The sequence below is a fragment of the Thalassophryne amazonica genome, chromosome 17 (assembly GCF_902500255.1).
Source record: "Thalassophryne amazonica chromosome 17, fThaAma1.1, whole genome shotgun sequence".
NCBI lineage: Eukaryota > Metazoa > Chordata > Actinopteri > Batrachoidiformes > Batrachoididae > Thalassophryne > Thalassophryne amazonica.
The window spans coordinates 36,886,217-36,914,202 of record NC_047119.1 but is presented as its reverse complement, the minus strand read 5'-3'; the positions used below and the strand labels follow the sequence as shown (position 1 = coordinate 36,914,202).

The following is a 27,986-nucleotide window of genomic DNA, read 5'->3' as shown; positions in this document are numbered from 1 at the left end:
CTGCGAGGAGAACTGGGGACCACAATCCGAAACGATGTCCGATGGTATCCCATGCAGACGCACGACGTGGTGGACCAGGAGGTCTGCTGTCTCCTGGGCCATCGGGAGCTTCGGGAGGGCCACGAAGTGGGCCGCCTTGGAGAACCGGTCCACTATCATGAGGATGACGGTGCTACCCTGGGATGGCGGGAGGCCCGTGACAAAGTCCAGGCCGATGTGAGACCAGGGGCGATGAGGCACAGGCAGGGGCTGGAGGAGGCCCCTGATCTTGTGATGATCCGCCTTGCCCCTAGCACAGGTGGTGCAGGCCTGGACATAGTCCCGGATGTCGGCTTCCAGTGACACCCACCAGAAGCGCTGCTGGACCACTGCCACGGTCCTACGCACTCCGGGATGACAGGAGAGCTTGGATCCATGGCAGAAGTCCAAGACGGCAGCCCTGGCTTCTGGTGGGACGTAAAGTCTGTTCTTAGGACCGTTCCCCGGGTCCGGGTTCCTGGTCAGGGCCTCCCGGACGGTCTTCTCCACGTCCCATGTGAGGGTGGCCACGACAGTGGACTCGGGAACGATGGTCTCGATGGGGTCTGACAACTCGGCCTTGGCTTCCTCTTCGTGCACCCGGGACAGTGTGTCGGATCGTTGGTTTCTAGTCCCGGGACGGTAGGTGATCCGGAAGTCAAAGCGTCCAAAGAACAGGGACCAGCGGGCTTGCCTGGGGTTCAGCCGCTTGGCGGTCCGGATGTACTCCAGGTTCCGATGGTCCGTGAAAACCGTGAAAGGCACCGTAGCTCCCTCCAACAGGTGTCTCCACTCTTCAAGAGCCTCCTTAACCGTGAGGAGTTCCCGATTGCCCACGTCATAGTTGCATTCTGCGGGGGTCAACCTGCGGGAAAAGTAGGCACATGGATGGAGAACCTTGTTGGACTCCCCGCTCTGGGACAGAACGGCTCCTATCCCTGGACTCCTTGTTCTCCCATTGGCTGTTCAAGCTGTGGTTGACGCCCCTCGGGATCCATGACGAATGGCCAAGAAATCCTGTTGGGAGAGGGTCGTAACACGGACCCGCAACAGGGGGCGCAAATGAACGGACATTGGATAAGACAAAGAGTAACAATTTAATGTTGTGAATCGCACAACTAAATACAGATACAGATAATGCCAATTGTACACAAGGTGACGTGCGGGCAGGCTCGAAGATAGGAGACCTCTGGCGATCGGAGAGCCGGGACCCACACAGCTTCCACCACCAACGGCCTGAAGAACACCGGAGCCGCCAAGTCCTGAGTCCCCAGGTGGTCACCGTCTTCGGTTGCAGACCCTGGTACTGCTGGCAGAAGATGACAAAACAGTTATGGTGAGTGTGTATCCACACACCCAGTAATCCTTGGAACTAGTTCCTTCGGGAGGGAGAACCTCCACCTCCAGATACGTTATCACTCGTGCAGCTCCTGTTTGTCTTCTTTCTGGATGGAGTGAGAGATGAAGACCGTCGTCCTCTCACTATCCGCCAATCCAGTCTTCCACAGACTTCACAGGTACGCGGCTGCACACAGATCACAGTTTAGATACACTGAATAACTACAGCAGAGAAGAATTACCTTCGACGGTAGTTGATTTCTCGGCGAGGAGGTGGAGTAATGATCCGGCTTTTGTAGAGATGGTGGTGATTGGTGACAGCTGGTGTAAACGAGTGACAGCTGTCACTCTCTGTCTCGGCGCCCTCTCATGCTTGAAGCCCGCACTCCAAGCAGGGCGCCGACTGGTGGTGGTGGGCCAGCAGTACCTCCTCTTCAGCGGCCCACACAACAGCAAGAGTACAAAAAAAATGATGGTTTAGTGTTTTCAGTACAGCAGAAATGAGAAACACAAAAAGATATTTCACCTATGCATGTTTTTAGGCTAATGTGCAACTGAATAGTATTTACAATATATATATATATATATATATATATATATATATATATATATAATTTTTGTGAATATATATGTTTAAAAAATAAATGCAACATACACTCTGGCGTTACTTATACGAGCTACTTATACGAGTTTCCACCTGGCTGTCGCCCAGTTTCTGGCAAAATTTGATGCGGCGCTGCTCCAGTCATTCCGTCTTTTTCCTTCCGCCGAGCACACAACACATGTCCCCACACAAAGGCTGCTTACCAGAAAATGACGCAATCGACGCGTGAAAAAGTTCACGCATGCACACAAAGATTCAAGGTTGGCTCATGCAAGCACACGTGATTCAAATCCATCAGGTGTTTGCAAAAAATAAAAAGGTCCGATACTTTTCTAACAGACCTCGTATACAGAACATGACAAGCAGCTGGGCTCCCAATATGTAGACCTAGGTTCAATTCCTTGGACAAGACACTTCACCCACATTGTCCCAGTCCATCTCAAACTAGTGATGACACATGCACTGGGCTGTGCACTGCTTTGCACCAATTGGAAGATAGATCAACCTCCTGGTGACATTAGGGGAGAAGTGGATGTCTTTGGGAGTAGGTCTCTCTAGGAAATCCATGGGTACCTTTGGAAAGACTTTGTGTCAAATGCACAGACACTTAGGGAGACTCAGATGAGGCACAGTAATTACATTGCAAGGAAGCATCAGTTATGACACTCAGCCATGTGGTGCGCTTCCCTGACTGTGATCCAGTGCTGTGGATCCCACCAAGCGGTATAGGCCAAGAGGATGCTCATGCATCACGAGACAAATGGCTACTTATGGGAGGTGGGCATGAACCTGTTGTCTGACTAGGTGCTTCCCAATCAGGACCCACTGTGGCCCCATAGTGTGGTGGATTCAGCAACATGTGTAACCAGCACATGCTGATCAATCAACCAACCTGTGTATACACACCACACACATAGTACAACCCCTGGCAAAAATTATGGAATCACCGGCCTCTGAGGATGTTCATTCAGTTGTTTAATTTTGTAGAAAAAAAGCAGATTACAGACACAAAACTAAAGTCATTTCAAATGGCAACTTTCTGGCTTTAAGAAACACTATAAGAAATCAGGAAAAAAAAATTGTGGCAGTCAGTAACGGTTACTTTTTTAGACCAAGCACAGGGAAAAAAAATATGGAATCACTCAATTCTGAAGAAAAAATTATGGAATCATGAAAAACAAAAGAACGCTCCAACACATCACTAGTATTTTGTTGCACCACCGCTGGCTTTTATAATAGCTTGCAGTGTCTGAGGCATGGACTTAATGAGTGACAAACAGTACTCTTCATCAATCTGGCTCCAACTTTCTCTGATTGCTTTTGCCAGATCAGCTTTGCAGGTTGGAGCCTTGTCGTGGACCATTTTCTTCAACTTCCACCAAAGATTTTCAATTGGATTAAGATCCGGACTATTTGCAGGCCATGACATTGACCCTATGAGTCTTTTTGCAAGTAATGTTTTCACAGTTTTTGCTCTATGGCAAGATGCATTATCATCTTGAAAAATGATTTCATCATCCCCAAACATCCTTTCAGTTGATGAGATAAGAAAAGTGTCCAAAATATCAACGTGTGCATTTATTGATGATGTAATGACAGCCATCTCCCCAGTGCCTTTACCTGACATGCAGCCCCATATCATCAATGACTGTGGAAATTTACATGTTCTCTTCAGGCAGTCATCTTTATAAATCTCATTGGAACGGCACCAAACAAAAGTTCCAGCATCATCACCTTGCTCAATGCAGATTCGAGATTCATCACTGAATATGACTTTCATCCAGTCATCCACAGTCCACGATTGCTTTTCCTTAGCCCATTGTAACCTTGTTTTTTTTCTGTTTAGGTGTTAATGATGGCTTTCGTTTAGCTTTTCTGTATGTAAATCCCATTTCCTTTAGGCGGTTTCTTACAGTTCGGTCACAGACGTTGACTCCAGTTTCCTCCCATTCGTTCCTCATTTATTTTGTTGTGCATTTTCGATTTTTGAGACATACTGCTTTAAGTTTTCTGTCTTGACGCTTTGATGTCTTCCTTGGTCTACCAGTATGTTTGCCTTTAACAACCTTGCCATGTTGTTTGTATTTGGTCCAGAGTTTAGACACAGCTGACTGTGAACAACCAACATCTTTTGCAACATTGCGTGATGATTTACCCTCTTTTAAGAGTTTGATAATCCTCTCCTTTGTTTCAACTGTCATCTCTCGTGTTGGAGCCATGATTCATGTCAGTCCACTTGGTGCAACAGCTCTCCAAGGTGTGATCACTCCTTTTTAGATGCAGACTAACGAGCAGATCTGATTTGATGCAGGTGTTAGTTTTGGGGATGAAATTTTACAGGATGATTCCATAATTTATTCCTCAGAATTGAGTGAGTCCATATTTTTCCCTCTGCTTGGTCTAAAAAAGTAACCATTACTGACTGCCACAATTATTTTTCCTGATTTCTTATAGTGTTTCTTAAAGCCAGAAAGTTGCCATTTGAAATGACTTTAGTTTTGTGTCATATCTGTGATCTGCTTTTTTTCTACAAAATTAAACAACTGAATGAACATCCTCCGAGGCCGGTGATTCCATAATTATTGCCAGGGGTTGTATATACAGGAGTGCCAAAAATTTAAAATACAATTTTTAATTGTCACTATTATTTACGTCCCTGGAATTGCATGTGTGTTTTAAAGTTGTTGCAGGATTAGATATAGATGTTTGTGTTAACTTTACCAGTCACACTCATATTACATTGATGCAATCTGACATATGCTGACACAATGAGGCACGTCAGCAGAAGTCATGGCTGACTATGAGAATGTCTTTGGAGTCTTCTGGATGACCTTTAACTTCTCACAGACTGAGGAGCAACTCTTAGCTTTCAAGCTTTATTCAGACTGCCAGTTCAAATTGGATTTAAAGCATATTTGATTCCAATCTGATCTCACTGACCGACTGTCCACCGACTGCCGATCGGTGTCTGTATCTCAGTCCTCGTCTGCCATCTAATCAGCATCGGTTGCTATAGTAATAAAAGTCACACGTGTAAACAGTCACATGACTGCTGTGAACGCTGCAGCTACAAAAATCTCACTCGTGATATGGATTGAAATCAAAGCTGCTGTGTTTATATGGGTTTATATCATTTATAGTTAGTTTATATTTTATAAAAAGACCTGAAGTAAGCTGTCAGTTGACAGTTTGATGAGCAAAACGAGCCATTAGAAGGAAAAAAAAAAGCCCAGACTGAATGTACACTGTAAAAGTCACATCTAAAAATGGTCACACAAAATGCAGTGTGTAATAAGGCTTTAACAAAGACAAATGATGTGGATAGAGAAGCAGCTGAAAGGCTGCCATGTAAATACACAAACATGCGAGACTCCTGCGCATGTGATGCATGTTCATATTCAATGCAGCATGCAGTGTGTTTCAGGCATGATAGTGCAGCAAATAACTGAAACAATACTTCACATGGTGATACAAGCACCAAATCCAGCACAAATTCTCCTTAGACATTGCTCTTTTGAAAAAACTGACGGGTCACTTGAATTTTCAATAGGCGGCCATGTAGGGGTCAATTGAAGAATTACACAGGGGTTAAAATATAAAAATGCTTCAATCATATCGAAAACTATTCCACATTATTTGTCTGATCATAAAGATTCCAAAAAGGTATAGTTTGGACTATCTATAACTGAATGTTATGGAGTTATGGGGTAAAAACCTTAAGAATGGTGACAAAGGTCAGTTTCAGTTTTAACAGGGGTCAAAAGTTAAAGTTGCACCAATTCTAGTAAAAAATGGTGCAAATTGTTGATTGAGCTACTTGGATTAAGAAATGGAATAGTTTTGAATGTGTTGAATGCTTGGTCTCTAAAGTAAAGGTCAAATAATGTTGACGTCCATTGAATTCTATGACATGTGACATATGTTACCCCATAACGTGATAACTAAGCATGATACATGGTGCAAACTATTCCTTTTTGAAACCCTATTAACTCAACCAATAATTTGCATCACCTATGAACAAAATTGGAGCAACTCTAACTTTTAACCCCTGTACCCCTGTACCCCTTTTTGGAATCTTTACAATCAGACAAATAATGTGGTATAATTTTAAATATGACGGGAGTACATTCATATTTTGACCCCTGTGTAATTCTTCAACTGACCCCTAAGTCGCCGCCTATTGAAAATTCAAGTGGCCTGTCGGTTTTTTCAAAAGAGTAATATCTAAGGTGTACTTTTGCCAAATTTGGTGCTTGTATCACCATTTGAAGGATTCCTATGTAAATATTCTGTTATCTGCTGCACTATGAGGCATCATATGAGCATTCTCTTTTTTAGAAATGATTTTCCCAGTTAGTTTGGGCTTTTGTGTGTGTGTGTGCGTGTGTGTGCATGGGGTTTTAGAATTTTTTGTGTCACCTGGCTGAGACCAGAAGGAGGAGAGTCACAGATCTGTAAGCTCACAGGGGTCGTGTCACATGGCATGAATAGTTCCAAACAGCAAAACAGTCAGAATCCAATCTGAGCATTCAGTCCAAAATGGATTTGCAAAAATGCGACTTGAATTGAATATCAAACTACCTAAAATGTACTATGAATGAGGCATGAAACAGATTTGGGTAAAAAAGTGATTTCATGTGACTTTTGACTGTTTAGACTTGGAGCATGGTATCAGATTCAGATTAGATATGCACGTAAATTACATTTTTACTAGCAGTCTGAGCGAGGTTTAAGATACGAGAGGTAATTGAGAAGTTTTGAGACTGACCCATAAAACATAGGGCGTGGTTCTCCATCTTCTGCATTCTGAGAAACCAACATTTTTCAACATTGTACCCAGTAAGTCAAAAATTCACACATTCTCCAGAAATGTTAGTTTATCAGAATGCAGACGATGGAGAACCACACCCTACTTTTTCTGGGTCAAGCTCAAAACTTCTCAATCAGCCGTTGCAATTCATGAACACAGTCTTCAAAAAGAAAAACGTTGACCACCTTTTGCCTGACAAACAATGGCTTCCATACAGACAAAAGACTAACTCTATGGGCAGGTCTCACAGAGTAAATAGCAGTCCAAATATGGGTTTTTGTGACATATGTCACTGAAGTTGAAAACAAGACATTTCATGCCTAAATTTAGCTTATCGCTAGTAGTTCCTACATCCATATGCATAAAACTGTGAGACTTTGGGGATGTTTAACATGAAATCTCAGCTGCATTTAACTATAAAAGCAAATAAAAGAGGATTTTACACAATATGACAGCTTTAAGTTTAGATAGTGACAGATGGGGCTCAGTGGAGGTATGTTCTGCCAAGTGTCTTCATATATGTGATGAACCAATGCCATTGCTTTAATAAAGAAGAGATAAAGTAGTCTGTATGGGTGTGAAAGCGAGGTGTTTACCTCTAACAGGTGGAGTGCTCCCTCATGCTCGTGGTCAGCTTGAAGGCGAGCCTGCAGACGGCACACAGAAACACGCAGAGACAGCTGACACTGTGATCACAGCCCACGAGGTCCAACAGACAGCACGCAGCTGACACACTGTCAACACTGGCAGAGAGTCACTGGTACAGAAAAGACGCACGCTCCTCATGGCAAAGCACTGACCAACGCGAAGCCACTGACTGGCTTCCAGTCTGGGAGCACAACAGTGTCTCTTTTCCAACACGAGAACATTTTTCTTGTTGTAACTGCGCTTAGAAATGACAGACAAACCTCCTCAGTCAAATGACGCCCTTTTAGAAGTGCATCAAATGCCCATTGGTATTTTAAGAACACTTACATCTCAGTTGTTCCAAGAACAGAATTTGAACAGGCTTTTGGGGAACACTTTCATCTTTTTATAGCATTTAAGCAAATAATGAACAATGCTACAATGCATAAGATGTCATGGTGTTTACTTTAATATTTGATTGCTAGTGCAGACTAACAAGGTTGAGAACCTTCATTTTTGTGAGCCATCATGCATATTGCTGATTACAAGAGAAGACGAGAGAGGATGAACGTCTGTCACTAAACAAAAAAAAAAACACAAAGGGGGAAAAATCATGACCGGCGATGGCATAATGCAATCCACAACCTCACCACTAGATGGTGCTAAATTGTAAACACTGTAACTTTAAGTGCGCATAAACAACAAAAACAAATGTAAGTTGATATTTCCAGTAAGGTGCAAGGATGTATTTAAAATGTGCAGATAATATGATTTAAACAGTGTAATAAAACTGTCCCTTGTACAGTACAATTTATTTTAATGAATTTTCATTAAACTATTTCATCAGTTGCAATGGGTATACAGTACTGCAGTGAAGTCTTCTGCATCCTCATGTTTCTGTACAAGCAACAGCAGCCTTGATGGCCACCAGACAAAGGCTTTGGAAATGAAAGAAACTGACAAAACTGAAATTCAGCCAGACCTGTTCCTAATTTCCATTATGTATGTGACAATAAGCAACAAGGTCAGACATGCCCAGCAGGTGACAGATAGGTCTATAGTATGTATCATAAGCATGTATCAAAAGGTGAGCAATGTTTAATCAGCTTGTCCTCACTATGTGTCCTTTTTTTAATTGGAGTCGTATACAATGAAAGCATGAAAGCAACAATCTGCACCCATGTAGCTAGTGCTCATTCTATGCTCACGAAGACACATAGAGTCAGTGTTACAGGTAAATTAAACACTAATGAACAGCTTGTTATGCATGTTATAGTATTTCATTTCTGCTAATAAACACACCAAAATACCACATACTGTAGCTTTAAAGAAATTAGTATATGAACAAAAATGAAAGATTCCATGCATGGTTGGACAAACAGAAGTACTAATCAATTAATATTGATTGATCAACATGATCATGTAAAAACGATGACATAGTTCAGTTTGATGGGTAAAGGACTGTCATTTTGTTTAATGCATAGTGCTCTGTCATAAATTATTTGGTGTGTTGATTTTCATTACAGTTACAACAGATTTGCTTATGATATTTGCACAGATCCATATATTAAATTATGTCAAACAAAATGCAATATAGAAAATGATGTGTCTCTACACTGCTAACTTATCTCAAAACATATAATTTATCCATAACTACAAAGCAAATGAAAGGCAGTAAATCTGAAATCACAGCTGGAATACAATGTGGTGATTTATGAATGAGTTCCCACCAACACATCAGTAACTGAACAACAAGCTTTGGCATGAAACTACAGCTCTCATCAGGAAAATCAATAACAGAAATATATAATAACAAGCTTTAAATGGCATATTTTTTAATGGCCTACCCTTTGCAATAGACTGATCTCCTTCTGCTTGTTATGAAGTGCCACCAAGGTTTGATCATGCTCTATTTGCAGCTGCTGTTTCAGCTCAACCACCTCATGCATATGCTGGAGGAAACACAAAGTGAGACGGGCTGTGATCACAGATGTTAATGAGACACAGTGCGCCAGAAGTGTTATCCAGCTACAGTTGTGAATTGAAACCCAAGTAGCACACATGCTACATTATTGAAAACTCATCCTGACACTTCTTTTTGGCTGTTAAAGTCAAATCATGATACTGATAAAGGGTTTGGGATAAGTCAGTCACCACGGCAAACAACTCTACGGTTTGGGTTTATGTCATTTTCAAGTCGTCTGGATAGATTTCCAGATGTTGCGTTCACATGGTGCTGTAAAGAACCAACAACAACAACAGAGTAAGACATTCTGCTGCATTGCAATCTAAAGTTGAATGCAGAATAAAAACAAATGGTATTTCTGAAAATTCTAGACTTTCATTAATCCAGTAAGGCAGACACAAGCCTGTCCACCATTACTGATTTTTGATACCCAATTTTCTATGATTTCATCAACAGCAAAAAAAAAATTGATGCCCAATCAGGGCCTGGAATCAGACGTAATCAGTGCTAAAAGTAGCACTGTAGAAAGTAAGGATGTAGAAACAGCTCCAAGCAAAAGCTTAGAAAGACAGACAACAGCGAACAAATATGGTGTGTAATCGTGAAAGTTTTAAACATGTTTAAAGATTATATGACATTTGGATAAAATTGTGATCCAAAAGCAGCAAATACTCTGATATAACTGGTTAAGATTAGAGGCAATCTTGAGAGTAAAAGTAGGTGAAAGTGGACAAGTGAGCACAATATGCAGTACTTAGGACTTTCTGTTCTCTGGGCAGAAGGTTCCTTCTGATCCTCATCTGCAACATGAAATCCATAAAAAACATGTTGCGCTCTTCAACAAAAGACAGTTTAAAATTTTTAACAGAAAAATGTTGCCTTTTTGGAAAAGTGTAGATGCAAATGACAATAATTGGTTGCAATCATTATAAATAGTATTAGCAAGAACTGTGATTCCATAGAGATTTTGGCTATGATTACATAAAACTAAAAAAAAAAAAAAATTGGGATGGAAATCAGCACTACAAAATGGTTATGGGAGATGTCCCTTAATGATTCTTCATTTTAAAGAATGTTGGCAAAGTTTCCAAAGAGCCAAATCCATCTATTTTCTCTTTGGTTTAATCAGCATCTTGATAGCAGATAGAATTGAAAATAAGTCTTATTTATTCTCTGTTTATTCTCTGTGACAAAGATCAATATATTTTCAACAATTAAATAAATGTCACATACTGTATCTTCCATTTATATTTTGTCAGTAACTTAAATGAAGTCATTTATGTTGAGAACATGGGAGAGAATGTGTGTCACACATCTGATTATGCCTCAAATAGACTGTGGTCCATATCCAGACAGAAATCTGGACATAGTGGTGTACAATAGATTTTTGGACCTGGAATTACAACAAGGTCTTGTTGGAACTTATCAAATGTTCACAGGACTTTCAACTTAGCTAACTGGACAAATCTGTGGGATATTTTTAGAATGTTGCCAAATCCCCAATACGTTGCTCAAAGTTACAGCTTTATGTGAGACTTCTTCCCTCTGAAATCTGGGGTTCCTCGGGGAACTGTTGTACAGTCCATGTCTCAGATGATTTTGTCAGCAAGAAAAGGATCTGACCTTGACTGTGCGGGTGATGCTGGGATATTTGTGGAACCAATGGCTGCCCTATCTGGAGCACTTGAGAAATGGATTGAGGACTTGTTCTGTTTAGGCCAGCTAATGTCCTGGATCAAAACCAAGATCCAGGCTTAAAGATACTTTTTATACTTAATGATTGGCAGTTTGTCTGTACTGTATGTGGTGAGAATGTTGAACTAACTGGGATATTCACTTACCTCAGCAGCAGCTCAATCTATTCGATTGAACAACAGCTACGGGGGGCATGGGGCGCGTGGTACTACTGATACCTCTGCAGGAAGATGAAGACTCAAGTCTTCAGAGTCCAGTGCTTCATGTCTTAGTGTACATTTGTAAGACGTACACTATGTACAAGTATCTAAAAACTTGCACTTAACTGTTGTTGGCTGTTACAGGATGCCATCAGCTCACAATACTGCTTTCATTTCCTTAATACAGCTTTTGTCAGAGCTGAAATTCAATGAAATTGTTGTTGCTGGGGATTTTAATCTGAACTGGTTGCAACCAGTATCCAATGAGTTTAAAGCCCACTGTGATGCACTGAATCTTTCTCAAATTGTTGGCAGTCCCACAAGACCAAACTCCAAAAATCCAGAAAAATCTAACTTAATTGACTTAGTTTTGACTAACGTTCCACATAAATATACTCGTGCTTCAATATTTGCAAATGACTTGAGTGATCATTGTGTCATTGCAATTGCAAGAGATATAAAAATACCTAAAATAAAGCCTTGCATTATCATAAAGCGCGATATGAAACATTTTTCAGAGCAGAGTTTCTACCACAATTTGTACAGTTTTGATTGTTATAGGATTTATTTGATTGCTGATGTTGAAAATGCCTGGAAGTATTTTTATGATGGTTTTAACAGCATTGTTAACCTTTTAGAGTGAAAGGACGAAACAATCCTTGGTTCACACCTAATTTATCCAGTCTGTTACACGATCGTAATCTGGCTTGGGCTGAAGCCAGGAAAACAAACACTGAGAAGGACTGGCTCAAGTTCAGACAATTACGGAATTCATGTACAGTTGCCATTAGAAATGCTAAAGCAGATCACTTCCTCACTCAAACGGCACAAAACCTTCATAACCCAATGAAGTTTTGGAAGACAATTAAATCTATTAATCAAACTAATAAATGCGCTGAGCTCCCATCTTGTATTGTAACAGACACTCAAAAAATTTATGATAAAGCAGAGATGTTGGACTGTTTTAACAAACACTGTAGCGTTGGGTTCCTTGTTCGATTCACTTTATAGTACTCACAGAAACTTAGTAGACTTAAGTGTTGATTCTCGTGTTGCTATAACTCAACCTTTTAGTTTCGCCCCTTTCACAGTCAGTGAGGTGCATAAAGCCCTCAAACTCTTAAACATCTCGACATCTCCAGGACCTGACAACCTTGAGCCCTATTTCCTAAAAATAAGAGCTGACTTTATAGCCTCATCTTTGATTGAGTATTTGATCAGTATTAGGACCTCTACTATTCATTCTCTACATTAATAACATAAATCAGAATATCCTAAATGCACATTCACATTTTTACGCTGATGACACAATCATCTACAGTTCTGCAAACTCACCCACTCAAGCCATCACTCATTTACAATCAGCTTTCGACATTATTCAAAATAATCTTAATCTAAAACTTATCTTAAACTCAGACAAAACAGAAGTCATGTTGTTTCCAAATACCAAATCCAACCTTCAAATCCTGCCACAAATCACCACCTTGCAGGGAATTCAAATAGAATTTGTTAAACAATACAAATATCTTGGAATTTGGATTGGCAATACACTTTCATTTGCATATCATATTAATCTGCTTGTAAATCGACTCAGAATCAGGTTGGGTTTCTTTTTTCAAATTCGGACTTGTCTGTCCTTTGACGCCCGGAGGAGGCTTGTTGTTGCCACTTTTATGCCAATGTTGGACTATGGCGATGCATTGTACATGCACTCATCAGCTCAGAGTCTGAGGGCTCTTGATGCTGTCTATCATGGAGCTCTGAGGTTCATCACTGGCCTCAGAATTCTTACACATCACTGTATTCTTTATGCTCGTGTTGGTTGGTCCTCCTTGGCGTTTCGCAGGCTTAGGCATCTGTATTTAGTCATCTATAAATGTTTACTTGGTCAGCTTCCTGGTTACTTAAGAATGTATATTTCTCAGAAATGTATTGTTCCTATCAACTTCGTTCTGCCAACCGTTTTTTATTGTCAGTCCCAAAGGTGGATGTCTAAGCCTGGATGCCTTCAGTCCTATGATGGGATGCCTTCAGTACTAGGTTTCTTAGGGAATCCTTATAGATAACAGCACAGACTTTCTGTCAAATAAGCAATTACTTAAACAGATGCATTATACAGTAGTGTTAAGAATAATAGTAGTGCTATGTGACTAAAAAGATTAATCCAGGTTTTGAGTATACGAGGGCTGTCAATAAAGTAACGGTCCTTTTTATTTTTTTCAAAAACTATATGGATTTCATTCATATGTTTTTACGTCAGACATGCTTGAACCCTCGTGCGCATGCGTGAGTTTTTCCACGCCTGTCGGTGACGTCATTCGCCTGTGAGCACTCCTTGTGGGAGGAGTCGTCCAGCCCCTCGTCGGAATTCCTTTGTCTGAGAAGTTGCTGAGAGACTGGCGCGTTGTTTGATCAAAATTTTTTCTAAACCTGTGAGACACATCGAAGTGGACACGGTTCGAAAAATTAAGCTGGTTTTCAGTGAAAATTTTAACGGCTGATGAGAGATTTTGAGGTGATACTGTCGCTTTAAGGACTTTTCACAGTGTGAGACGTCGCGCAGCGCTCTCAGGCGCCGTCATCAGCCTGTTCAAGCTGAAAACCTCCACATTTCAGGCTCTATTGATCCAGGACGTCGTGAGAGAACAGAGAAGTTTCAGAAGAAGTCGGTTTCAGCATTTTATCCGGATATTCCACTGTTAAAGGAGATTTTTTTAATGAAAGACGTGCGGACGGGTCCGCGCGTCGGGACGCAGCCGCCGCGACGCTCCGCCACAGGAAAAACACCTCTGTTGAAAGACTTAAGGACAAGTTGGAACATGTCCTGCCTGTTAAACAATTTCTCATATACTCACTCCAATGAAAGCCATCAAAAGCCGCCTGGATTTTACAAATGGTTATCAACACGGAGGTGTTTTTCCTGTGCCACCGCACCGGCTGCGTCCCGACGCGCGGATCCGTCCGCACGTCTTTCATTAAAAAAATCTCCTTTAACAGTGGAATATCCGGATAAAATGCTGAAACCGACTTCTTCTGAAACTTCTCTGTTCTCTCACGACGTCCTGGATCAATAGACCCTGAAATGTGGAGGTTTTCAGCTTGAACAGGCTGATGACGCCGCCTGAGAGCGCTGCACGACGTCTCGCACCGTGAAAAGTCCTTAAAGCGACAGAATCACCTCAAAATCTCTCATCAGCCGTTAAAATTTCACTGAAAACCAGCTTAATTTTTCGAACCGTGTCCACTTCGATGTGTCTCACAGGTTTAGAAAAAATTTTGATCAAACAACGCGCCAGTCTCTCAGCAACTTCTCAGACAAAGGAATTCCGACGAGGGGCTGGACGACTCCTCCACAAGGAGTGCTCACAGGCGAATGACGTCACCGACAGGCGTGGAAAACTCACGCATGCGCACGAGGGTTCAAGCATGTCTGACGTAAAAACATATGAATGAAATCCATATAGTTTTTGAAAAAAAATAAAAAGGACCGTTACTTTATTGACAGCCCTCGTATTTCTTATTGTTACATGGGAAACAAGGTACCAGTAGATTCAGTAGATTCTCACAAATCCAACAAGACCAAGTTTTCATGATATGCACACTCTTAAGGCTATGAAATTGAGCTATTAGTAAAAAAAAGGTAGAAAAGGGGGTGTTCACAATAATAGTAGCATCTGCTGTTGATGCTACAAACTCAAAAATATTATGTTCAAACTGCTTTTTTAGCAATCCTGTGAATCACAGATTTTTATGATTTCTTCACATCTGCAAGGCATTAATTTTGTTGGTTTGGAACCAAGATTTTGCTCATTTACTAGTGTGCTTGGGGTCATTGTCTTGTTGAAACACCCATTTCAAGGGCATGTCCTCTTCAGCATAAGGCAACATGACCTCTTCAAGTATTTTGACATATCCAAACTGATCCATGATACCTGGTATGCGATATATAGGCCCAACACCATAGTAGGAGAAACATGCCCATATCATGATGCTTGCACCACCATGCTTCACTGTCTTCACTGTGAACTGTGTCTTGAATTCAGAATTTGGGGGTCATCTTACAAACTGTCTGCGGCCCTTGGACCCAAAAAGAATAATTTTACTCTCATCAGTCCACAAAATATTCCTCCATTTCTCTCTAGGCCAGTTGATGTGTTCTTTGGCAAATTGGAACCTCTTCTGCACATGTCTTTTATTTAACAGAGGGACTTTGCGGGGGATTCTTGCAAATAAATTAGCTTCACACAGGCGTCTTCTAACTGCCACAGCACTTTCAGGTAACTCCAGACTGTCTTTGATCATCCTGGAGCTGATCAGTGGGTGAGCCTTTGCCATTCTGGTTATTCTTCTATCCATTTTGATGGTTGTTTTCCATTTTCTTCCATGCGTCTCTGGTTTTTTTGTCCATTTTAAAGCATTGGAGATCATTGTAGATGAACAGCCTATAATTTTGTGCACCTGCGTATAAGTTTTCCCCTCTCCAAATTTTTAATCAAACTACGCTGGCCTTCTGAATAATGTCTTAAACGTCCCATTTTCCTCAGGCTTTCAAAGAGGAAAGCATGTTCAACAGGTGCTGGCTTCATCCTTAAATAGGGGACACCTGATTCACACCTGTTTGTTCCACAAAATTGACAAACTCACTGACTGAATGCCACACTACTGTTATTGTGAACACCCCCTTTTCTACTTTTTTTTTTTACTAATAGCCCAGTTTCATAGCCTTAAGAGTGTGCATATCATGAATGCTTGGTCTTGTTGGATTTGTGAGAATCTACTGAATCTACTGGTACCTTGTTTCCCATGTAACAATAAGAAATATACTCAAAACCTGGATTAATCTTTTTAGTCACATAGCACTATTATTCTGAACACTACTGTAAATCTTGAGGAAGTGTCAGCTGCAACACTAGGGCAGTGACTTATTTTTCTCAGGTTTGATCCAAGGTCAAGCCTGCAGGTGCCTCACTGCTGACAACTGGACTTGGTCAAGGGGTTCGCCTACCTACGGCTGGGCTGAGCTAACCTGGTCCCACAAAACAAGACCCTGGGTAGCATCTTCAAAAGTAATGAGTCTATGAATTTATTCATGATTGAAAACCACCCATCATCTGATATAGGCCCAGTGGAAACTACCACACATGGACAACCACACCCAAATCCAAATGCCACTGTTTGTTATGAGCCAAGTCATAACTGGACCGTTTCTGTTCACAGAGCTCCAAACAGCCCTTAATTTGCAGAAAAGCCATGAGATGTTTCTGCAGGCTTAAGAAGAAAAGACAGCTTAGAAAATGACATTTATCATTTTCTCTGTGTTCTATCTGCCTTGCAAAAAGAAAAAAGAAAAGCCTCTTTACCTCCCGGAGTGGCTCTGAGGTGTCCTGAGCAGGAAGGCAGCTTCTGCTTTGCATACATAATCAGGACGACACACTAAGCTGCACACAACTGTGCTGGCTGTCACAATCTTCTTTTTTAACACTTGTGTGTTCAGAAACCTGAAGACTGACGAACATACCGATTTTGTCCCAAATCAGACCTCACTTCAGTTGGAGAAGACAGATTTTAAGCGTTCAAAACATCTTGTTCTACTGTACTTACTCGAGGAACACATGGTCCAACCAGTATCGATACTCAAAACAACAACTTTTCTTAAACCACCCTGCTTGTCCAGTATTGCCAATTTTTACCGTTACCAGAACATCAACATTTGTAAGTGGAGATGTTAACGTGATGGAGAACGGCCTGGTTAATTTATATAAAGAACAAAAATGTAAAACAAACAACGGCAACCTCCACAGCCAGAACCTTGCAATTTGTGCTACACAATCACCAATAGATTTCACTATTGCATTACCATGAAAGCACTGTAGGCCTATCAACATTTACCTCCACCAAGGATCAGCATTTGTCTGTTTGACTTTTAACAGGATAACTCAAAGAGTAATCAATAGATTTCAATTAAATTTGGCGAGCAGGACCTGGACCTGGACATACAGGTTTCAATTTTTGAGGTGATCTAGAATATATTATGGAATTGAGATCCAGAAGAATGTTTGGCACATATCAACATTTAACCCAAAAAGTTGTGAGAGCATGTTGATGAAATTTGGTAGGCAGATTTTGAATCTGATCCAGAATATATTTTCCAGAACAAAAGTAGCCACACACAGGTGAAGCTGACAGATGACAAGATGAAGATTTTACCAGTTTGGTCAAACAGCAACCTTCTCTCACTCTTGGTACTCTGTAGGGCACAAGCCCAGACTCTGCATGGCTGCCATGGAACTGCCCATCCCCAGTTGCCTTAAACTGTCTATTTCAAATGAGTGTTCTCACAATGGAGGTGGTTTTTGTATGTGTAATGACTCGTATTCTCCTCATGTACACATAACTGAACAGGATGTGACACAGAATGTGAATGCTATATATTTGTGTATGTTTTATTTGTAGTTGGAGCTGTCCATGGTGCTGACCTGCTGTTTCAGTCCCTGTGCATGGCACTGAACAGAATGTGTGGTTTCCTTTTGGTTATAAATTGACCACCATAAATTAATATTTAATCATGATATTTGCTGTGTTAAAGAAGATTATTGAATGAAAATAAAGAAATGCATACCTCAAACAGTTCACGGGAAATGACTATGAATCAGATTTATGCATTTCTGCAATCCACAACAGTTACCACCCTGCTTTCAAACATTCAAACTAAAAATGCCATTATTAGCACTTTAAACTTCTTTTGGGCTTGATAATTCACTTTGTGTGTGCTGGATTAATCATATGCATGTTTTCCATCCAGTATTGTGTGCACTTGGGATGACACACCCCAAATTACATATTCTTTAACTGAAACGTATTACATGGACAACCCATGTTGTTTTACACATTTTAAAAATGCAATCCTCAGTGATAAACGTTAGTAGATCTGGTGGCACATTTGTTTGTGGGTGGTATGGAGTAGGAACACATTTTTATACAGTCAAACTTTAGGTAAATCAGGCCCTATATGTGCTAAATCTAGCCAATACAGTTGTGCTAAAAGGCCCATGAAGAGTAATCTCAATTAGTGACAAAGTTGCTGAAGCTAAAAAGTGGTTGAAGCTGAAACTGTGGGGAAAGGAAATTTATTTCATTCCTGTGCATTGGGTGATGAAATAGATTTTAAAACAGCAGCAGCATATCACTTATTTTGCTTGAAGAAACACGATAGTGAATCTTTTGTTGCCCATAACTTGTAACCAAGATTGATGGTGTTGGATTTCATTTGTATCAGTAAAAGAGCCTCTTTAAAAATAAATAAATAAATATAGTTTTTGTTTTAAATTATACTGTTTCCACCATCTCTGATTTCTCCATCGACGTCGCCGTGTGTAATCCATTGCCAACAGTCTCTTTGTCTTCACAATCAATACACGATGAGAAAGTGACAAACATCTCTTTGCTGTATTAGAGAACGGGTCAGTTTTTCTCAGACGGTACATTTCTCTCTCAAATGTCCTGACAAACAGACAATCGATTGGAGACGCAGCGAGGCGAGGATTTGTAATGAGAGGAGCTCTGACGGTGCAGCGAGGATGCATCTGATTGCTATTGGCAGGCCATAACAAATGAAAAACAAAACCAAAAAGTCCCTCTGTGAAAAGCAGCAACAGTTTCCTTTTGAGGTTTTCTTATAAAATAAATGCATAGGAGAAGGAAATATTTTCAAAAGAGACAAACAAAAGTGGATGAAATGGAGAAATGTTGATCTATTTAGGGTTAATTTTTAAATTTAAAACCAATTTGTGTCTGAATTTTAAAAAGTCTGAAAACTAGGATGTATCACAGTCTAGAGGGTATCTGACACTTAAAGTGATCATATTCATAGACTAGACAAACCCTCTGTGACATCACCTGTAGGTTTTCTGAAGAGCAGATTTGAAACTCGAATGGGACAGTTTTAGATGTCGCCATCTTGGCAGTTCCTCACTCCGGCTAACTCCTGGCCAACCCACAAATGGGTAAAGGAATGCAGTGTTGGCACAACCTGAATGAGAAGAACGAAGCCCAAACCCACCCAGCTATCTCATCATTACCAAGCTACCTAAGGCAAACAGGCTAAGTCACCTGAATTTGGACGACTGATAAACGCATATTTTTGTGGACTGGACGGTTGCACTAATAATGTGCTTTGGACATGCGTATTAAAACCATGATTAACATACAGCCTCATTAACAGTGGTACTATCAGAGTAGGTAATGTTACCAAGCTATAGATAACTGCTAATGAATGCTAATAGTGCTAACATACAAATTCAATGCTACATTTCAGTGGGTCAAAGTTCCTGCTAGCATAGGTCATTGCCGCTAGCACAGGAAACTGCTGTGGACTTGACAGTGTTTGTCCTTTCTTAGCATTTACTAATACAAATATCTTAGATAATACATCTTGTTGTGGGTTTAACTGTACTAATGGAACATTTGAGAAGTCTGTGCTCCAGTATTTTTCTTGAGTGAAATTTTTAATATTATTTCATATCTATGCTAGCACCATTAGTGCTCATTAGCAGAAATAAAGAGCTTGGTGGGATTATCTTCACTGTTAGTCCACAGTTATTGGGGCAATATGCGATCATAGATTTTAATACCCGTATCCAAGCCAATAGTTATGAAAACCACCACCCAGTCCATCTAAAACATGCATTAATAAAATATTAAGCTAAAGTTAGCATACTAGCTTGTGCATGTTTGGTATCTTACAGATGGGGGTGTGTTCAGGTTTCATTCATCCCACCCAGGTCAGACTGGTCTTGCCATGCTCCACCTCTTTACCCACTTATTGGTTGGAGCCAAGCACCATCAAGATGTTGACATTTGGAACTGCCAGATTTGACCTTCAAACCAGCTCTTCAGAAAACCTGTGGGTGATGCGATGGAGGGTTTGTGCAGTATATATACAGTTTTGGTTTTAGCATACTGAAAAGGATGGAGTGGTCTACCTATCAATTCACTCACTGCATCAGTGCAGAAGAGACATCTAGGTTTTTTTTTTTTTGGAAAACCCAGATGTCAAATGAAAGCTATATTTGCATGAAAGACTGTGTCCACAAACAGAGAGGTTTTACACCTTTAGAACCCGTTCCAGGTTTTCCACTTGGTCTTGGAGCTGACTCCTCTGCTGCTGGGCCACCTCTCTCTCCTGGCTCACAACAGCAAAGGTTTGCCTCAGCCGCTTATAGTCTGACTGCACCTACATGCACAGAGGGATTCCAGGTGCGAGGAGGGACAACAGGAAAAACAAAGAAGAAAGAGGATCATTAACAACTTGAATTAAAAAAGGCCAGAAAATAGGCAGAAAAACACAGTGGGGAAGAAGAAAACTGCATCCAACTGAGGAGAAAACCTTTTCTATAATCCTTAAAGCTACAGTGTGTAGGGTGTAGTGCCATCTAGTGGTGATATTACAGATTGCATTATACCATCGCTGGTCAAGATTTTGCTTCCCTTCACTTTTTTGCTTCTTTGGTGATGGGGATTTGTTCTTCTTTGCCTTCATTAGCAACCAGTAGACCGTGTTTAGGGGGACAACTAGTAAAGTCCCTTCGGCTGCTCCCTTGTTTGCACTCGGGGTCACCACAGCAAATCCAAGGTGGATCTGCATGTTGAATTGGCACAGGTTTTACGCCGGATGCCCTTCCTGACGCAACTCCACATTACATGGAGAAATGTTGCAGGGGTGGGATTTGAACCCAGAACCTTCTGCACTGAAACCAAGCGCATTAACCACTTGGTCACCACCCCTGCCTTTAGGGGGACAACTATTGATTCCTATTCTTTTTTTGTTCAGTCTTCTGGCTGCACTGTAAAATACAAAGAGCAATGCAAGCATGTCCTTTTTGGGCTACTGTACCAACATGGAGGTGCAACATGGCGGCATTCATAAGGAGGCACGCTCCCATGTAGATATGGAGTGTAAATGTTAAATCTATGAAAACACATTGAGTCATTGTAGCAGGTAATTACACATTTGCAAACAGATGATTATCAATGCTATATTCCATTTCTGCCAAAAATAAATAAATAAACAAGTCATCCGGAGATGACATATCCCCCTGGTCCCCACAAATCAGTAACACTAAATGTTAGGCGATCAACGAAGTACCAGGTACACTTATGCTAAATATGAATGAAATTGGTCAACTGGTTCTTGAGATATCATGCTAACAATGGGTGGCAATGACAATATCTTGAATATCTCATTGTGACCTTGAAACTGACCCCAAGGTCATCATAATCGACTGGTTTCAGGGGATCACACAAGTACATCCTTATGCTAAATATGAATAAAATTGACCAACTGGTTCTTGAGATATCACGGTAACATTTGAAAATGGACAGACAGCCAGACCGACATGCTGATCGCTATATCCCCCGGATTTCATATTGGGGGATAATAAATGAATAAATAAATAAATAATAACATTAATAACTAAATCCTACACACTGTAGCCTTAAAGGCTTTGAGATTTCACCCACTTTCTGTAGTTTCTCCTTTGTGGCAAAAACAAATGTGCAATTTTTATGGGTTGCTCTTGCAGAAGACCTACCTTTACATTTTATGAATTACATTTTAAGGGGGTGCTGTTTTTTAGCTGCAGGGTTGACTGGAAGTTCACATTGTGAGACAAAATTAATCAGTACATTTCCATTCAGCCTCAATGAGACAGAGCTGCTGACTTCAGAGTTGTGCCTCTCGTTTCTTCATCAGTCACAGACCTAACGTTAAGATGGATCTTCTGAAGGCCTCGTAGGACTGAGCAGAACCACTCCCTCAGTATATCAGTCGAATTAATTACGCTAATTAATAATGCACTAATTAAAAAGCCAGATATGCACATGACTGATAAAGTTGCTGAACGTAAAAAGTGCTTGAAGCTAAACTGTGGGGAAAGGAAATTTATTTCATTCCTGTGCATTGGGTGATGAATTATTACCATCATCACAGTTTGTCTGAGTGGTACTGTGGCCTAGTGGTTAGCATTGTTGCCTCACAGCAAGAAGGTACCAGGTTCGCTTCTCGCCTGGTCCTTTCCAGGTGCTCCAGCTTCCTTCCACTTCCAAAGACATGCAAGTTAGATGAATTAGGAAGTTTAAATTGACCAGAGGTGCAAATGCATTTGTCTACAAACTAAGAAATCATGTGTACATAAGTATTCACACCCTTTGCTCAATACTTTGTTGATGCACCTTTGACAGCAATTACAGCCTCAAGTCTGCTTGGATATGATGCCACAAGCTTGGTGCACCTATCTTTGAGCAGTTTTGTCCATTCCTCTTTGCAGCACCTCTAAAGCTCCATCAGGTTGGATGGGGAGCGTCGGTGCACAGACATTTTCAGATCTCTCCAGAGATGCTCAATTGGATTCAGGTCTGAGCTCTGGCTGGGTCACTCAAGGACATTCACAGAGTTGTCCTGAAGCCACTCCTTTGATATCTTGGCTGTGTGCTTAGGGTCATTGTCCTGCTGAAAGATGAACCAGTCTGAGGTCAAGCGCGCTCTGGAGCAGGTTTTCATCCAGGCTGTCTCTGTATATTGCTGCATTCATCTTTCCCTCAATCCTAACTAGTCTACCAGTTCCTGCTGCTGAAAAACATCCCCACAGTATGATGCTACCACCACCATGCTTCACTGTAGGGATGGTGCCTGGTTTCCTCCAAACATGACACCTGGCATTCACACCAAACCTTAAACGTTGTATCATCAGACCAGAGAATTTTGTTTGTCATGGTCTGTTAGTCCTTCGGGTGCCTTTTGACAAACTTCAGGTGAGAGTGACTTCCATCTGGTCACTCTACCATACAAGCCTGATTGGTGGATTGCTACAGAGATGATTGTCCTTCTGGAAGGTTTTCCTCTCTCCACAGAGGAATGCCGGAACTCTGACAGAATGACCATTGGGTTCTTGGTCACCTCCCTGACTAAGCCCCTTCTCCCTGATCACTCAGTTTAGTTGGGCAGCCAGCTCTAGGAAGAGTCCTGGTGGATCTGAACTTCTTCCATTTACAGATGATGGAGGCCACTGTGCTCATTGAGACCTTCAAAGCAGCACAAATGTTTCTGTTTCCTTCCCCAGATTTGTGCCTCGAGACAAACCTGTCTCTGAGATCTACAGACAATTCCTTTGACTTCATGCTTGGTTTGTGCTCTAACAGTCCTCTAATGGGACCTTATATGTAGACAGGTGTGTGTGTTTCCAAATCATGTCCAATCAGCTGAATTTACCCCAGGTGGACTCCAATTAGAATAGAATAGAAACTTTATTGTCATTGCACCTATATACATACACTGAAACTTGTCCTCTGCATTTAACTCATCCTAATTACAGTTAGACACAGCAGTGGGCAGCCACAGTCCAGCACCCGGGTACCAACTGCAGATGTAGATGCTGCCTTGATCAAGGGCAGAGAAGGATCAGATCAAATCAAATCAAATCAATTTTATTTATATAGCACCAAATCACAACAAACAGTTGCCCCAAGGTGCTTTATATTGTAAGGCAAAGCCATACAATAATTACGGAAAAACCCCAATAGTCAAAACGACCCCCTGTGAGCAAGCACTTGGCGACAGTGGGAAGGAAAAACTCCCTTTTAACAGGAAGAAACCTCCAGCAGAACCAGGCTCAGGGAGGGGCAGTCTTCTGCTGGGACTGGTTGGGGCTGAGGGAGAGAACCAGGAAAAAGACAGACCCTAAAGCATGTTTTTGATTGTGGGAGGAAACCGGAGTGCCCAGAGGAAACCCACGCAGACATGGGAAGAACATGCAAACTCCACACAGAAAGGCCGGGAATTAAGATGTATAAAGATCTCAAGGATGATCAGTGAAATGGGATGCACCTGAGCTCAAATTTGAGCTTCATGGCAAAGGCTGTGAATACTTATGTACAGGTGATTTCTCTTTTTCTTTTTTTTTTCTTTTTTTTTTTCATTTATAATAAACTCACAAAAATCAAAAAAACTTTGTTCACATTATTATTATGGGGTACTGTGTTGAGAATTCTGAGGAGTAAAAAAATTAATTTCATCCATTGTGGAATAAGGTTGTAACATTAAATCTGGAAAAAGTGAAGCGCTGTGAATATTTTCCAGATGCACCGTACATATAACAAAATCTGTCGTCTGCATTTAACTCATTATAATTACATTTAGATCCAATATAACCACTAGGAGCAGTGGGCAGCCACAATCCAGCAACCGGGGACCAACTCCAGATGTAGAGACACTGCCTTGGTCAGGGGCAGACCCTAAATAAGCATGTTTTTGACCTCACACACTTTAAAAACCTCACAAAAGGTCACTTTTTAAGCTGCCATCAGAGCCACGACATATTGTTTTAATGATAATAAAGTTCATGCAGCAGTGATCCCCAAACTGGGAAAGTGCCTCCAGCAGGTTCTGGATGTAACATCTGAGGTCTGTGTCCAGAACAGTGTTGACATAGAAACAGCTATGATACTGTGCAGGAACCTCACTCAACAAAAATATAAACGCAACACTTTTGGTTTTACTCCCATTTTGTATGAGATGAACTCAAAGATCTAAAACTTTTTCCACATACACAATATCACCATTTCCCTCAAATATTGTTCACAAACCAGTCTAAATCTGTGATAGTGAGCACTTCTCCTTTGCTGAGATAATCCATCCCACCTCACAGGTGTGCCATATCAAGATGCTGATTAGACACCATGATTAGTGCACAGGTGTGCCTTAGACTGTCCACAATAAAAGGCCACTCTGAAAGGTGCAGTTTTGTTTTATTGGGGGGGGGGGGATACCAGTCAGTATCTGGTGTAACCACCATTTGCCTCATGCAGTGCAACACATCTCCTTCGCATAGAGTTGATCAGGTTGTCAATTGTGGCCTGTGGAATGTTGGTCCACTCCTCTTCAATGGCTGTGCGAAGTTGCTGGATATTGGCAGGAACTGGTACACGCTGTCGTATACGCCGGTCCAGAGCATCCCAAACATGCTCAATGGGTGACATGTCCGGTGAGTATGCCGGCCATGCAAGAACTGGGACATTTTCAGCTTCCAAGAATTGTGTACAGATCCTTGCAACATGGGGCCGTGCATTATCCTGCTGCAACATGAGGTGATGTTCTTGGATGTGGCACAACAATGGGCCTCAGGATCTCATCACGGTATCTCTGTGCATTCAAAATGCCATCAGTAAAATGCACCTGTGTTCTTCGTCCATAACAGACACCTGCCCATACCATAACCCCACCGCCACCATGGGCCACTCGATCCACAACATTGACATCAGAAAACCGCTCACCCACACGACGCCACACACGCTGTCTGCCATCTGCCCTGAACAGTGTGAACCGGGATTCATCTGTGAAGAGAACACCTCTCCAACGTGCCAAACGCCAGCGAATGTGAGCATTTGCCCACTCAAGTCGGTTACGACGCCGAACTGGAGTCAGGTCGAGACCCTGATGAGGACGACGAGCATGCAGATGAGCTTCCCTGAGACGGTTTCTGACAGTTTGTGCAGAAATTCTTTGGTTATGCAAACCGATTGTTTCAGCAGCTGTCCGAGTGGCTGGTCTCAGACGATCTTGGAGGTGAACATGCTGGATGTGGAGGTCCTGGGCTGGTGTGGTTACACATGGTCTGCGGTTGTGAGGCTGGTTGGACGTACTGCCAAATTCTCTGAAGCGCCTTTGGAGACGGCTTATGGTAGAGAAATGAACATTCAATACACGAGCAACAGCTCTGGTTGACATTCCTGCTGTCAGCATGCCAATTGCACACTCCTTCAAATCTTGCAACATCTGTGGCATTGTGCTGTGTGATAAAACTGCACCTTTCAGAGTGGCCTTTTATTGTGGGCAGTCTAAGGCACACCTGTGCACTAATCATGGTGTCTAATCAGCATCTTGATATGGCACACCTGTGAGGTGGGATGGATTATCTCAGCAAAGGAGAAGTGCTCACTATCACAAATTTAGACTGGTTTGTGAACAATATTAGAGGGAAATGGTGATATTGTGTACGTGGAAAAAGTTTTAGATCTTTGAGTTCATCTCATACAAAATGGGAGCAAAACCAAAAGTGTTGCATTTATATTTTTGTTGAGTGTAATTTCCTGGAAGAAAGAGCATTTTTGTGAGGATTATTTTAAAGGTCTTCTTCACTGAGAATGTCACAAACTGCATGTGTTGCTTCTCATCTTCATGACCTCACCCATTTTTTCAGTGATTACTCGTCTCTCTCCCTGACTCATTTTCTGGCTCTATTTTTTTTTCTTCTTCTTCTTCTTCTTCTTCTTCCTCTGTGCTGAATCCAATACATTTTTCTTGCATCTTTGCCATGGTTGACCTGACAAGTCACTCGCTTTCATTCCCACTGTGCATGTGGGTGGGAAAGGGCACGGTTTTGCCCCACTTCCTTTCATCTCTTTGCCCACCTTGCCGGTGCACAGATGGCAGCTTTTTGTGCAGCATGATGAAGCGTGGAGTGGAGCAAAACCTGTGAGCAGTGTCCCTGGACATGTGTCAAATCTCAGCACCCTGTGACTGCTGCCATTAGTGGCAGAACAGCTTAATCGCCCCACAACGCACACCGTCACCGTCTCGGCGTGTGGAGCTGTGTGTGCACGTGGAGGACGTGCTGACCAGGGCTGCAGCAGGTAGATGGCTACTTTCCAGCGGTGAGAATGAGCCGATTGTTTGTCCGGGTTGTTGCTGTCCAGGACATTGATCAGTTACACAGTGTGTTGGGTGCTGAGACACACAGCATTGACACACACTCCCAGACCTGACCTGACGTCAGTTGTGATCTGCATTTTTACGTATGTTCTGTAACATGCCATTGTTTTTCATTTGACCACTCAGAAACATTGATACATTTCACTAAAGCTCTCATTGATTGCATCTTCAAGGTCAGATCAAATCCAGACGACATGCACACCTGTCACCCCATTTAACAAACTATCTTGACTGTCACCTTCCAGGATGCATATCCCAGAATCAGAATGGGACATAAGGCTCCGGGTTAAGATTAGGATTAGGTTTAGGGTTAAGATTGTCACTTTAAATGCCTAAAAACAGCCAGTAGTCGGTATCATGCCAGTGAGTGAGCATGAAAGTGTTTGACACCTTCAAGCATGGATGCCCGTGATGTCACCCACAGATTTCCAGAACAGACTCAAATAGTGCTGCTCTGGGTGTCGCCATATTGGCATGAATCGCTAATGACGTCAAGTGTGGCCAAGACCCTGCGTAACCTGGGTGGGATAAATGAAGGCCGAGCACGGCCTTATCTCAAAGTTACCAGACAAGATAACGTTAACAAGCTAACTTTGGTTTGGGTGTTTTATTAAATCATATTTTTTGTGAACTGGGCAGTGATTTTCACGTCATATGGCTTGGGTGTTGGTTTTAAAGCTTATATTTCTTCAGTAATCATGGATTATTTGGACCTAACATCATCAGGCTATTGATAGCTGCTACAAGTGCTAATGCAGTTTGCAGACAAAATTAAATACCATGAAAATTTTCCTCAATGGAAATACAGGAGCACAGACTTCTTAGATGATCTGATAGGACAATTAACTGCACAGCAAACCATATTATGACAGATATTTGTAATAACATGCTCAGAAAGGACAGAAACAGTCCTCCACAGCATCTAGCATCTATGGCTTGCGGCCTCTGGTAGTGAAGCTCTGAGA

The 27,986-nt window shown here is 41.6% G+C and overlaps 1 protein-coding gene across 7 annotated transcripts in view; it reads right to left on the bottom strand.

The window, feature by feature from the left end:
• si:ch73-287m6.1 (RIMS-binding protein 2) overlaps positions 1 to 27,986 on the bottom strand; it is a 177,105-nt gene that overhangs the window by 51,211 nt on the left and 97,908 nt on the right. For all 7 annotated transcript variants that reach the window (XM_034193035.1, XM_034193032.1, XM_034193033.1 and 4 more), the window contains 3 exons: positions 20,368 to 20,490; positions 9,245 to 9,349; positions 7,367 to 7,417 (listed from right to left, as the gene is read on the bottom strand). In XM_034193035.1, the coding sequence (XP_034048926.1) occupies positions 7,367 to 7,417; positions 9,245 to 9,349; positions 20,368 to 20,490 (279 nt within the window). The remainder of the gene's footprint in view (positions 1 to 7,366; positions 7,418 to 9,244; positions 9,350 to 20,367; positions 20,491 to 27,986) is intronic.